At 39.3% G+C, this 13,989-nt stretch overlaps 1 protein-coding gene across 3 annotated transcripts; it reads right to left on the bottom strand.

The window, feature by feature from the left end:
• Positions 1-4,013: 4,013 nt before the first annotated feature.
• On the bottom strand, positions 4,014-12,823 carry sppl2a (signal peptide peptidase like 2A). Of its 3 annotated transcripts, XM_029497984.1 has the most exons (17): positions 12,632-12,688; positions 11,884-11,994; positions 11,504-11,686; positions 11,133-11,222; positions 10,903-11,036; positions 10,054-10,208; positions 9,868-9,964; positions 9,448-9,549; positions 9,000-9,081; positions 8,787-8,861; positions 8,561-8,614; positions 7,933-7,986; positions 6,988-7,087; positions 6,744-6,824; positions 6,218-6,378; positions 5,765-5,798; positions 4,014-4,523 (listed from the first exon to the last, which is right to left on the bottom strand). In XM_029497984.1, exons 1-17 carry the CDS (start codon positions 12,683-12,685, stop codon positions 4,483-4,485), a joined length of 1,608 nt encoding a protein of 535 aa, XP_029353844.1. In that variant the 5' UTR covers positions 12,686-12,688; the 3' UTR covers positions 4,014-4,482. The 3 variants fall into 3 exon arrangements, with proteins under 3 accessions (XP_029353844.1, XP_029353842.1, XP_029353843.1); XM_029497982.1 differs by lacking the exon at positions 5,765-5,798 and having other exon boundaries at positions 4,015-4,523; positions 12,632-12,823; XM_029497983.1 differs by lacking the exon at positions 7,933-7,986 and having other exon boundaries at positions 4,015-4,523; positions 12,632-12,823.
• Positions 12,824-13,989: the final 1,166 nt, after the last annotated feature.

The following is a 13,989-nucleotide window of genomic DNA, read 5'->3' as shown; positions in this document are numbered from 1 at the left end:
AGTCCATGCTGGTATGCCACCCTGAGTTCTACCTCCAAGCAGCTGTACAACCTTATAATGTAAATCATGTGATTACTTCTCTTCTCAACATCTGGCCCTCATGGTTATTTGAGCCTGTGAAAACCAAGTTAGAGCAGCCTTAGGTTAGGATTACAGCAGCAAGAACATTGGCAGGTTGCTGCTTTTAAACACGCTCTGCCTCGCTATAAAGAAGTATAAACACGCACATTTCTATTTGCACATACAAGAACTTCAGCATGAGAAGTAAAATATGCATTAAATGCTCTTTGGAGGTTGCAGAGGGCAAGCGCGTCAGCTGATGCCTGACCACGAGCTACAACTCCGCAGAGCGAGGGGCAGATCCATTCATAAAAAATCACCAAAATAAAACCGACTCACTTTTTTTCCTTTCTGAAAACCCAGTTAAAGGCCTTTGGAAAAACTTTAGTCATCTTCAAATGGGTTTGTACATTTGGTACAAATGGATTAGACCGTGAGATAACAGGGCTCAAAGGGGCATGCCACAGTCACTCTGCCACAGGCTGAAACATGAAAGCAGTTCCACACACACGCACGCAAACTAAGTACACAGAACACACACGCTCTCGTAGCGCTACAGTCTATTCTGGAGCACAACAAAGTGATGCAAGACCATTTTTCCCCAGCTCACGAAGGGCTAAAGCCCAAGCTGATGACTAGTTCAACCATTCATCATTACATAAGAGACTGTGACTTGCAATAATAAAGCTCTATTACCGACTGGCGATACAGATCAAATCATTTCTCCTACTGTGATGAGCCATCTTAAATTCAAATTATGCAGAGCAGTCTGACATTAACAGGGCTCCTCATCCAGGGGTAAGCTGGAGCATGTGACCAGTTCAGCCCAGCACTGTGGGAAATAACACAGTTCTGCACTGAGGCTAAAGGCTGCTCCAAATTCCAGATGAACCAACTCAAACACAGTTGAGAGGAGAGAGAGCGTTATATGGGCTGTATCAACAAATCAATACCATGAGGGATGATTATATATCATCTGAGCTCCTGTAACGATATTTTACTCAGCTTATGTGCGGCAGGACATATAAAATGTGTTAAATAATTCTGCTCGCTTTGTTAAGCCTGATGTTATCACATCCAGATTATTAATAGGGTTTCCTTTTGCCATTTGCCAAGTTTCTGGGAGACAAGAGATTATGAATTATTTGTCAAACTGGTTTTGCTGCAGCATCACCCCCTTTGGGCTCTCAAAGCCCATGAGCAAAATTAGAAATAGGAATAACCTTTGGCAGTTTTTTAGTGGGTGTGGAAATGATTATTATCATATACAACAGAATGGTTCTCTGCAAGTTCCCCACCCCTGATCTGAAGCATGACAATCAGTTGATATTGTCATTATTACACAGCGCCAACACACTGTGTGGTCAAACGTGACTCATACGTTTGGCAACATGTCATCTTCTCCTCACATTCAGTCTGAGCGTCTTGGTTTGTTTGTGGGGGTAGAAACAGACAGGAAATTCTCGTTGGGGGAGAAAGAATGAGAGGCCATGCCTGTCACGAAGAGGAAAAGGGAGAAATTACAAGTTATGTCAATTCACTGAAGTTGCGGAGGCTCTTCTGCTGCAGGCCTGATCCCCCCCAGGGAGCTGAAAGGAGTCAGGAGGGGGCGGAAAAGATGCTGAAGGAAAGTCGGAGATAACAAACGCACCATTTGAACAAACAAAGCGTCAGTTCAGGCGGACTTGGCAGCCGTGGAGGGGGGGGGCGCATTGACCTGTTACTGGCAATGACAGCGTGTCTTGTCAGACATCAGAGACAGCTGGCAGAAACGTGTCTCAAACAAGTGCCATCTGCTCGGAAATACCCCCCAACTCTCCCTTCATATCTTTAATATCTGCCCGATGTGTGAAGGTCCGACCAGCCCGGAGGAGCGCTCTCCTCTGACGGCTAACGGCTAGTTAGCATCGGTACACATATTTAGCATTTAGCGCTAGCCACCTAGCTACTTAGCCTGCTAACCGTCCGCCCGTACGTGTGTGTGTGTGTGTGTGTGATTTTAGTGGTGGTGGTGGTGGTGGTGGTGGGGGGGGGGGATTAAGATCGTCCGTGTGTCACAGCGTAAACTTTACTTATCACACCCGACATTAAACATCCCTTAGCCCGGCAGTAAAGCTAACGCCGCCGGGCTGTCGGCTGGGTGCCCTGACAGGCAGGACGCGGCATGTACCGGGGAAGGTGGAGGGAGGGGGGGGGGGAGAGAGAGAGAAAGAGAGGGGGGAGTAAAGACAAGGATGTCCTACCAGTCAAAAAAAATAACAACAAAATAAAATCGATCAGTCACGATGATCACAAGCGCCAAATGTACCCCTCACTTCACCCGCCGCCGCCCCAGCCGGACCATCCGGGACCACGTACCATTCTCTTCACCGTTGAGACTCAGGAAGAGCTGCGTCGTGGCCTTTATCCATCTATCGGCGGTGCTCTCGGTTGGCCTTGGGAGGAAAGCCCGGTGGACGTTGGAGAGATCCGCTTCGGCTGCAGCTCCAACGGAAGGTTGCTTTTTCATAATTGTGCGACTCCGGACTGACGCTGCGTGACGAGCCGGCTGAGTCAGCCGGCGCTGCGTCACGTGACCGGGGCGGGGCCAGCGGCCACACGTGAGCCGTGTTTGAACCTCGGGTGCACACAAACCCTAACCCGACCGAGCGAGGCACGATGTCTGCTCCTGTCCCACTCATCCAGGGCAGCCTGCTGAGTCATAGATCTGCTCTGTAGAAACACTTCTTTAGATATATGTGTATATATATATATATGTGTGTGTGTGTGTGTGTGTGTGTGTGTATTTTGGTTGTAGGCACTGTATCTTGCCCTGACCACTTTTTACACCACCTCCATAGCACCTCCAGGGCATAAATTATGCTCTCTATCTTGTACTTCTTTGTACTTCTTGGTTTTTTTTTTTTTTTTTTTTTTTGCAGTGTTCACTGTCACAACGGTGATTTATTTTTTTTTGGTAGATCTATCTATCTATTATAAAAATATATGTCATCTAGATATAAACCCAAATACCCCCCATGGTACAGTGAAGTCAGACTCCTGCCTTGTAATTTTTCCATGCCACAACTTTTAATTCTTCACTGCTGTTTCTCTTTGAATGAAGTCACGTCATTATTTTGTGATTTGCTGAGGCCACGTCTCCATTTGTTTCTCTGGGTGCTGTATAAAATAAAGGTTGGGCTGCAAATTCATTCAACAAGAGGGGATGACTAACCCTAACCCTAACCCTAACCCTTTTCTTTTTTTGTTTTTTTTTGTTTTACAGCTTTCAAAAGTACACAGGGCAAAAACGTTGGCCCTGTGTAAATTGGTGAATTCCCCTGCTACACTAACGCTGCACATACAGCGTAATAAAGCACCTACTGAGGTTTATCATTTCATAAAGTACATTATGTTAAATACAATGGAGGAGAAAGAATTGTGCTAGATTGACAAATCAATACCACGAGGGGATGTAAGATTAATCTTACAAACCAAAACACAAATACTGCAGAATAATTCTGCTCAATTTGTTAAGCCAATGATAAATGTTGACATTGTTGGCAATGTAACATTCAGATTATCAATTGTTTTTCCTTTTGACATTGTGATGGATTGGATGAGACAATAAATGATAAGTCTTTTCACCATTTAAATCAACAAAATTTTTTAAAAAAAGGATTTTTTTTCTTTGCATGGATGAGCTATTTGTAACTTTTTGCTGCTACTACTTTTTTTATTGTTTACTTAGCGTCAGGAATTAGCCATCTTAGGTGCTTATATGTCTGTCTTTATTTGTTGTACCTGTGCACTTTACCATCTACTTTTAGTGTCAGAAATGTCTCATCTTGTCTCACCGTGGGATACTGAGAAACGTCATTTTGATTGCTTTGTATGTCTGGCACATGTGAAGAATTGACAATAAAGCTGACTGACTTTTTTTTTTTATCTACTGCAACAGGACACAAACCGGGCAGAAAAATGCAGGAGCTTTGAATAGATTTTGTTCATTTAATATAAGGCAATCAAAGAAATCTCATCATACAAACAGATTACACAGAAAACCCAAAGTTATTAAAATGTGTCATATTTTAACTACAACAAATTTAAACCCAATTCCCAATCCTACCCACAATGAAACAGCCGTCAAACTAAATATTATAAAGTGCTTTCTCATTTTGTTTAATAATTATCACCAAGGCAGTCATTAGTTGCACACGGACCTAACAAACATTTCAGGCACTCAAACAAGCATTTTAATCATTTAAAACAGGTTTGTTCCATTTACATATTTATTTACTTTCTAACTGTTCACTGCTGTTGAAATGAAGCCAAAATGTTTTAAGAAGGAGGTGCTTGATAACATGTTTCCTTTCTTTGCCAATGTGATATTTAAATGTATAAAAAATATCCAGAAGTTGGGTCTGTGCAGTACACTGAAAATCAGCATATTTCTCCTCCTACGGTTCGGTCAGTTCTTCCCTCTAAAGAGAAAATGAAATGACAAGTTAGTATTTCTTCGATTTAATATTTTAGTTCAATGAATACCCAAAAGACAAAGACAGAGTCACTTGGAGAGTTTAGCTTGTAAGGCAAGCTGCATTACAACGGCAGATAAGGACTATTGCAGTGTTTCCCCTAGGATTTTTTCCTGCAACAGGGGCTGACGATTATATATGACACTTGACTGGCAACTGAACTTTGAAATGGAACCCATTCATTCACAAGACACAATAAAGTTTTATACAAATTAATTCAAATAGGCCAATATTTTCTTGATTCTTTAGTGTCCTTGATAGTAGATCAAATATTTTAGGTTTATGAAAAGAGACAAAACATTAGGTCCTTTTTCACCTGGATAAATAAAGGCTAAGTAAAAAATAAAAAACCCTAACCCTAACCCATGAATAGAAATAGGTAAATATATCCTTTTAACATAGCATAACATACATAATACTCTCCTCTGGACACTATTGTTACCTGACTAGCATTATCTTCATCCTCTGTTTCCTTTCTCATTTTAGAGAAGTGTTTTAACAAGCTCATCTGAAAACGGAATCATCATGGCATATAGATTCGCCAGGCACAATTGACTTAAGATACGTTAAATAACATTAGTTTGCCATCAATATTACTTGTAAAATTTATTACAAGTCATCTTCAGCAAATTAAAATCTAAATTTTTCTAAGATGATTTATTGTCCTGTTCTTCACAATGACACTGACTGTCCATCTTTCATTTAATAGTGGTGGACTGCTTAGAGGAAACACTATATAGTCGACAAACACCAAAACACAAAGAAAGAATATCCATGCCACAGCTGCATTCCAAGCTACTACATGCAGACAACAACAAGAAAACATTGGTACTACAAAGAAAAAGTTATTGATTCCCACTGCTTGGAAGAGCGATGCGAAAAGAAAGGAAATGATAAAACAAACTGCAGAAATAAAGAGATACGGTTAATGGTACTCCAGTCCACTGTGGAGTGTGGCGGAGAAGTTCCTTAGACAGATCTGGAGGTAATTGTTAATCAACTTGAGACACCTAGTGGTCAGTTGAGGCAAAACTGTGTGTCCAAACTTCTCCCAAGTTCTTTCTATTTTTATAATGACGACCATGGAAATTAGGAGTTAAAATGTCGAAATAAAAAAGGGGATTAAAAAGGAAACGACTGCATCAAGCAATAATGTAAAAAAATAAGATACGGGTCTGGAAGCACACCTGGCAATAAAGGCTCCCTGGATGAGTCCAAGACCTGTCAAAGACGAACGCAAGTCAGAATTTTATCTTTTTACACACACACGCAGACATAGTTGTAGTCTATGTTGTATCTTGTGTTCAGAAAGTAGGTTTAGTTATCAGGACCACAGTACAGTAAGTAAGATGCTCTTGCGTTATGCTATGCACAGGCAAACTGGTATTATAGCCATGAAAGTGTTATTCATGTTAGTAAATATTACAGTATCCTCCCTAATTTGCAGCAAGCAGAGTACTTCAGGTTTTGGAAGAGTGCTCTGTTGACTTTGGTTTCAGGACTTATGGATGAACAGATTGAGTTTATGAAACGGACAAAAAAGGAAGGGCATTCTTCAGAAATGAGGAGGTGTCATCAAGCACCACTAATTTCCCAAACGTATGTAAAAGGCATTACAAGTCCCTCTCTGGTCCACTGACCTCATAAGTAGTTCCTGCCCAGAACTGCTTCAGCTCTCCTCGGCATGCAGCCACCACAGTTGATGTTATTAGGGTGAAGGGCACCAGGTAGAGTAGAGCAGGCTGACCCATTCCTGACAGTAGCATCACAGCGAATGTCAGGATCATTCCCAGCAGATAGGCTACAGGGGAAAAAGAGAGGCAAACAAAAACAAAAATTAAACTCAATCATTCCCACCATGCACAGTCCCAATCAGAGCATGAATGTTAAACTTTTAAACACAGAGGAACTGCTACAGAGTCATTTTAATGCATTTGCAAAAATAGGATATATTTGGATGTAATTCGCTTAAATCTAAAAAGGTACAAACTCACTCCACACTAAAATAATATGTAATAATAAAACAGGCTTAACAATCACAATGACTTGTAAAAACTGTGTAGTTTAAGTTGCCATTTACTGTTTCAGCTTAATAACTCTAAACCAGATGTTACGTTTGTATGTGGTAATGCAAATTAATCCAACAATTGTTAAGGTGGGAGTCACCTATACAGCAGCTGACAAAGTAGATCTTCTTGCTACTGTTAATCCAAACATCAAACCTGCTGCAGTAGGCCACAAGCAAACCTGTTGGATAAAGACAAATATAGTGGGTGAGTCATACATCTCACTACAAATATTTAACCTTCCTCAGCTTGTCTCAGCTGACACATGCACCTCTATCCACCTACAAACAGTTTGCACAAGGAAAAGGGTGTGTGATGCATCCCTAATGAAGTTACAACCTCACCTGGAACAATGATATCGCCGTAACCCAGGATGGAGAACTGCATCCCACACAGGTTCTGAGCCCAAGCTGAGAATCGCGGGACACGCATCACCACTGGCAGCTGAGAAAATACAACATTTTTGATGTTTTTTTTTTTTTTTTGACAGCAAAGCTTTGAGTGAGCTGTCTTCAATCTGGCTGCCATGTCTACTTCATAATAACCTCCCAAAGCTGTGGAGATTTTCTATCTCAGCTATTTGGCTCATCTCTGTACTTAAAAGCTGCATGAACTTAGTTTTATTCATGCTTTAATTTTGCTTGGTTAATGTTACAGTAATGCAGTAAAAACATTTAATTTAATGTTTTACTCTAACTGAAGGTGATTACAATACATTTTTCCTTAACATGGAAACTTGAGGACACTTGAGGACAAGTTATTTTTACAATGTTGTTGATTAACATTGACAAAAGGTGTAAAACAATGAAGTAATTTAGTTACAATAAGTCAAAATCTCTCTCACACACACAAACACTCAATGCTTCTACACAGGTGAAGTGCATGCCAATAAGGCTGAACTGATTCTGATTTGGTCAAAGTGACAAGGTGTCCTGATGCAAGACACTGAACCCCATGAGAGATTTTGGTTCAAGATTTTAGGCAGTGTTCTTTATTGCCATCAGCCGAACCGACTGAGGGAATATCTTTTGGGAAATTGGAGTTCATTACTCCAGTAGAGTTCAAAGACTTAGAAATAGCAAAGCTATTTTGGTGGCACATGGTGGCCAATATATTTATGTGAATACAATGTGCTTATTTACTTCATGACATATGTCAGCTGTAAAACCTCAAAGTACAGTTCTGCTCACGACAATCTATGGGAGACCAAACCATTTACAATCCCTTCCCACCCTCCTCAGCATGCAACACTGAAGAAAGGATTGGATGAGTAACAATTCAAGCCTTACTTTCTCAGAGGGAGCCTGGGGTTCAGCTGGGACCTCCACCATGTTACCTTGTGTCTACGACAGAGCCCACACAACCCCAGCACACAGTTAGTCAATCAGTCCATCAGTGCCCTCAAGGCATCAACAATCAAGCGAAGCAGATCAGCCGGGATGTTAATAAAGCTGGAGAAAACTAGGGATGGGGAATTTTGCCAGATTTAACTTTGACCTTTTTTCCCTTGAGAATGATAAACCTCCTCACTGCTTTTCTGGTACATTTATTGCAAATTTCCCCATTGTGGGACAAATAAAGGAATATCTTATCTCATTCCTTCACTCAACTTATTCATTTTCATTCAGATTATACCAATTAAGTAGCGAATTGGAATTTCTCATTGCACTGAGCTATTTTATTTTCTACTCATCATCATTTTAGATATTAAACCAATGTAAAAGGCAATTACTGGTTTATTATTTATTTATTATTATTATTTTTTATTTTATTTTTTTTTTCAAAAATTTAAAATCTTGTTGTCAAAGACACTTAAAGCAGTGAAAGGAACTGTGTTTACTTTGACATATGAATATTTGGCCAATGCATTAAAATGCAATTTGGTGGAATTTGGGTTAGTTATTCAAGTGGACTTACCTTCTCCCCAGATGCTGGACCCAGGGCAACCTGCACCATAATACTAACCCCATCCTGTTGAAAGAGGAAGATCATTAGAATTTATATCAGAGCTGTTGTGTATCAGAGTGGTGAAACAAAGAAATAAAAGCCAGCAATTCTGGAGAATGGAATTAAAACCATCTCCATTATAGATCAGAAATAATTAACAAGTAGGCAAAAAAAACAAAAATAAATATTCCCATACCTTGGTGAGGAAAGGCGTAATGAAAACGAAGAAAACATCATACACAAGCAGGAGGCTCAGTAGAATCACGCAGATCTGCAAGAATGGAAAAAAAAAGACAATGGGATGGTGGGTGACTAAATATAAACAAATAAAAGTTAATGGAAGTAACAGTTCCCTTTATGCCTAGCAAACTGCAAGGACCATTCAAGCAAAAGATGACAAAAGCGGTACCTTGAAATTGGATAGAGAAATAGTTTTCATGAAGTTGAGGCAGAATGCAATGCCAAGGAGGTCCTGCAAGATCCAGATCCATCTGAAAGAACACAGGAAGCTCTTTTACCATTTGTTTTAACCTACGTTTGTGTGTCAACTTAGGTTTGCTGGATATAGCAGAGAAAATGTACCTAGTTACATTCCATGAGTAACAACGAAAGAAAGCCACGATTTAGTCCTTAGCAGCATTCACCAGCTTCAGATAACTTGAAAAGATTTTCCTAAAAATATCATCAGCAAGTGGCCAAGTTCTTGAGTGTGAAAATCAGACTAATTAGGTTAGAGGCTTTAAGTGGCTAATTTCCTGCAATACAACAATGCCTGGTAGCGGCACAAGCACCAATTAGTGCAAAAGTTTGACGGAGAGACTGATAATGGTTGTGTATTTTGTGCAACATGAAGGTACCTTTCTTCATTTCTGTAGACTCCCCAGACCACAGCAATGCTAATACACACAGCAGCCAGTATGATAGACCTCACTGAGAAGTTCCAATTTCGGATAGAGAAGCTGGAAAAAGATGCAACCACCAAATAAACAAAGGCTTTCAGCAGCCAGGGTGTGATTCAGAGACAGAAACAGTTAGGAGGAGTTTGGGGGAAACAACATGGAACTTAGTCCCACTGTGACCTCAAGTATGTCTTGTTTATAAAGGGAAATAGTTACTCTATTTATGGAAAAAAGTAAAACATTTACACACATTTATATATAAGTAGGACAAACATCTATTCAACTGCTATTTCATCTTAATTAACCATGTCTGAAGATGTTAAATCAGAATTTTCTTATGGTGTATTTGTGTCTGTGTTGAAAGAGGGTGGCTCATACCTTATGGTGCCACAGCCAATTTTTTCCATCACTGCATCAAGACAGCTGAACAGCGCAGAGGCAGATGCCAGGCAGAATATGGCAATGATGATGTAAACTGAGGGGAAAAAACAAAAAAGAGATTGATTCAACAAAACAAGGATAACATTTCTTCCTTCAATACTGGCTGTTTTTCATCAGACTCACCAAGGACATTGTAGAAATAGTACATGAGGACCAGCATCCCACACATCATGGCAACAAAGACAACCACTTTGAGGGGAGAGTACAGGAAAAGTTCTCCACTGTCTGCTTTGCTTTCTCCACCTCCACCCTCTGTCACGCCACTGTTCAACCGATCTCTGCCACAAACAGATCAACATCTAAATTGTCCGCAATTAGTGCTACCTCACAATGAGGGAGCTCATTTGCAACAATAATTATGACATTTTAACTGCCTGTAATAACTGGGTGATACCTGCACTATTTCATCTGTCCTTGTGATTCTCTACTTTACAAACTAACCCAAAAGTAACCCCTGATGGGGATGCAACATGAATAAAGGAGCCCTTCTAGAGAAATAGGGGGGGGGGGGCTTAGATCCGGGAGACACACGATACACCTGTGTAACAGACACTCTCCTGCTGTAGGAAATAAACAAGACAATCAATGTTTTTCCCTTTTCCTTTTTTCCAGAACCTTTACTGGTGCTCTATACTGTTTATAAAATTGAGCAACCAAACCAACATATTGCTGCAACTTTTGTTTCAAATGACAGTAATTCAATGAGTGAAATGTTGGTCTGAAAATAAGCATCATAGTTTACTAAGAACTGGAGGTGACATGTAATTTGATACGAGACGGGCCACCTCATTATTCCCTATTCAGGAAAACCTGAATAGGGAATAATATATATAAAAATCTATAAATATAAATAACAGGTTCACTACATACCAAATATTTAAACAATGGGTTTCTGTCACATTCACTCCTGTCTTAATGTGTCAAAGTATTACATTTACAGTTCTGCACATTAATGCAAATGTAGTATCTCACCTCTCACATGCCCCACTCCAGTAGCCACCCAATACAATTGTGACCATGGAAATCAGTAAGATAACAGCAATGCTTGGATCAATTTTTGAGTGAGGTGGAGCATACAGTTTCACCAGCATCCCTTCACCAAACTCCTGAAGTCAAACAAAAAGTTTCATGAAATTGACCTCAACAAAGACAGTGGTAATAAGACCAAATACTATGACCAGAAAAAAATCTGTCTGTCTGACCTTTTGTGCTTCCAGGAAGTCCCTGTTCCGCATGAGAGCCAGAGGTATATGCACTTTCGCATAGTCCGAGTCATTAGCTGATGGAATGATCTGTGAACCAGAGTTGTTTATAGATGCAGCTGGATCAGCTGAGAGTGATTTAACTAGTCTTCAGTGAGATCATTGTCAGTTATGCTTGGTATATTGTCAACATATAAACAAAAGATGACTCATTTCACATGGAAAAGAAATTATATATTTAGCAGGAATCTCCCCACTCCAACACCACTAATGTTTCACTTCCTCATATTAGAATCACTTCTGCCTGTGAAACTTAAATGCTACACAGGGATAGCAATACTATACCAATCATGTAATAGCAGTTCTCTTACCAATGGGATGGTGCTGGCAATGAGCAAAGTTGTAGCTCCAAGGCTCTGGGCAACCAGAGCCTTCTGGCTAAAACTACAGTTACCCCTCCTCACCACCAACGCTTTGCCTTTTACTACGTCTGGACTGATCCCTGAGCCATTACACAGCAAAGAGGAGGTCATATTCATCAACGGATACTGTATCTGTAAAAAATGCATAAATATGTCATTAAACACTGTCAGGGCTTTTCTCATCATTGGAATAGTGTAGTCATAGTGTGAACAGACTCTCTAGTTTCAGTCCTCCACAGGCCAATGAAAAGCAACTTTACTTTCCTGTACTGATATTCAGAAAAGGATTGCGGGGTTTTGTTTTGTTTTTATACATCTGAAAAACTTACAGCATCATCAAGGGTTTGTGACAGAGGGGTCCAGGATTGATTATTGACAATGCAGTACTTCCTGTCTAAACCTCCAGCTGAAATCTGTAGAACAGCTTCTTGGCAGTATATCTGTTGAGATAAATAAAAATAAATAAAAACATTTTATTCTATGAAGTGACTTCAAAACATTTAAGACAATACCAGACCCAGAAAAGTGTGCTAAGCATGAGCAGAAACTGACAGACTCATCTGACCAGACATAACTCTTGCAGATGCATCCTGACACTACCAACAACAAGCAGTGACACATTTTCTGCGATCAATAAATCATTCCTGTTCCCTTTATGACACTATGAAAACTTCCTTAAAATTTTAAGAGGAGGGCGGAGACATCGCCATATCTCCATTTATAACTCTAAATAAGTAGGCAACATTGTGTTTTGGTGGTTTGTGACTGTGGTGTAATTATATGTCATATTAATGTCACAGTAACTAAGTTCAAGAGCTCATTTGGTAACAGCTTGGCTCGGCTAACAGTGATGCTAGCGTTAGCTTACTAGCACCAACTGTTTGTCTCGTTGAATATCGAACAACTCCATTTCACATACAGCCATTATCTTACTGAATTAACGTAACACCAAAGATATAACCCAATTTATCTCCAGCTCTCTTAAATGATGTGTTTTTCGACAGTAAGACATATCCGACCCGTTAACTGCTAACAGAGCACTAGTACAGTTTCGGTTCTAATCTTTGAACAACATACCTGCGATACCGTGAAAATCACCGACAAAATACCGACTTTGACAGCTGATTCCATTGTGGCAACATTCGCTTTTTCCCAGAGACTCGAAGCATCAACATTAATGAACTTCTATATGGCACGACGACACTTTTCCCACCACTAGATTAGCCGTATCTTCGCAGCAGCTGTGTAGCTTTTAGCCTCTGGCTGGTACTTCCGTATTGGCTCGTGACTCATTTTGACCTCATGAACAATTTCAGTTTAATCTCACCGCGTCTCCACGGCAACACAATATGGCGTCGACCCTGTACGGGGACCTGTTTAGCTCGCTTCTTTACTTTGTGCTGCTGCCACGTTTAAATTAGTCAAAGGTTTACTTAATAATTAGAATAACTTATTGTATAAAAGATTCATTTTTCAATAATACAAACGTTAAAATTACACAGAAATATAATAAAATTAAAAGTATGCATAAAAAAAGCAATTAGGGCCCATCGCCCATTGTTTCATTTAAGGGCCTGAAATTATTTTTAATCTTATGAATGAATTCTTAAATTGAGCAATTTTTTAAATATTTTATTTTAAATATGTTACAAAAGATGCTGTTTGTAAATACAATTGACTATTCTATTTACAGTATGCATAGCCATTAATATAAAAAAGATGACATATAATCAATAATAAAAAATACAAAATGACCGATCAGAACTCAGCTATTGATCGACCATTTAACATTTTAGTATTTTAGACAGTAAAGACTGTAAAAACTGTAAATAATCTCTGAAAATTCTTCTTATCTACATTAAATCACATATTGACTTCACTTTTTGTTGAATGGGAATGTTGTTCTTGGTTTCCACCATAAATAATAATAATAATAATAATAATACATTCAACCTTGTTTTGTAAAAAATAAACAAATAAATAAATGAAAAATATATCCACCATTTGTGGAAGTACAAAATCAACAATTGGACCTTACCATCTATTCTCCTCAGAATTAAATCAGTTCATTTGATTTAAATCAAAAATGATTGTTTAATTGATTTTATTTAATAACTAAAGTACAGAAATACTTCTATTACACACACAAATGAATTTCAGAAAATACATCTATTAAATCAATTGTTGCATATCATATATTAATGCCTTGCGAATAATCACAAATAACAAAACAGAAAATCTGGCATCACTGAAAAATATTTTCACAGTCAGCCTTTTTACTACTGCTGATGCTAGTTGGTGTAAAGTCATCCTGCAGTGATTAATCTTCCGATACATCACTCTTGAAAGAGGTCGAGCTTCGGGAAAAGCCCTCTCCACCCTGGATGTGACTCTCAGCATCACTGTGCGCCATTCTAGGAAAGCACAACACAACC

This window comes from Echeneis naucrates, chromosome 3 (genome assembly GCF_900963305.1).
Source record: "Echeneis naucrates chromosome 3, fEcheNa1.1, whole genome shotgun sequence".
NCBI classification, from domain to species: Eukaryota; Metazoa; Chordata; class Actinopteri; order Carangiformes; family Echeneidae; genus Echeneis; species Echeneis naucrates.
Note: the sequence above shows the minus strand (reverse complement) of the source record. Positions and strands in the feature narration are given on the sequence as shown.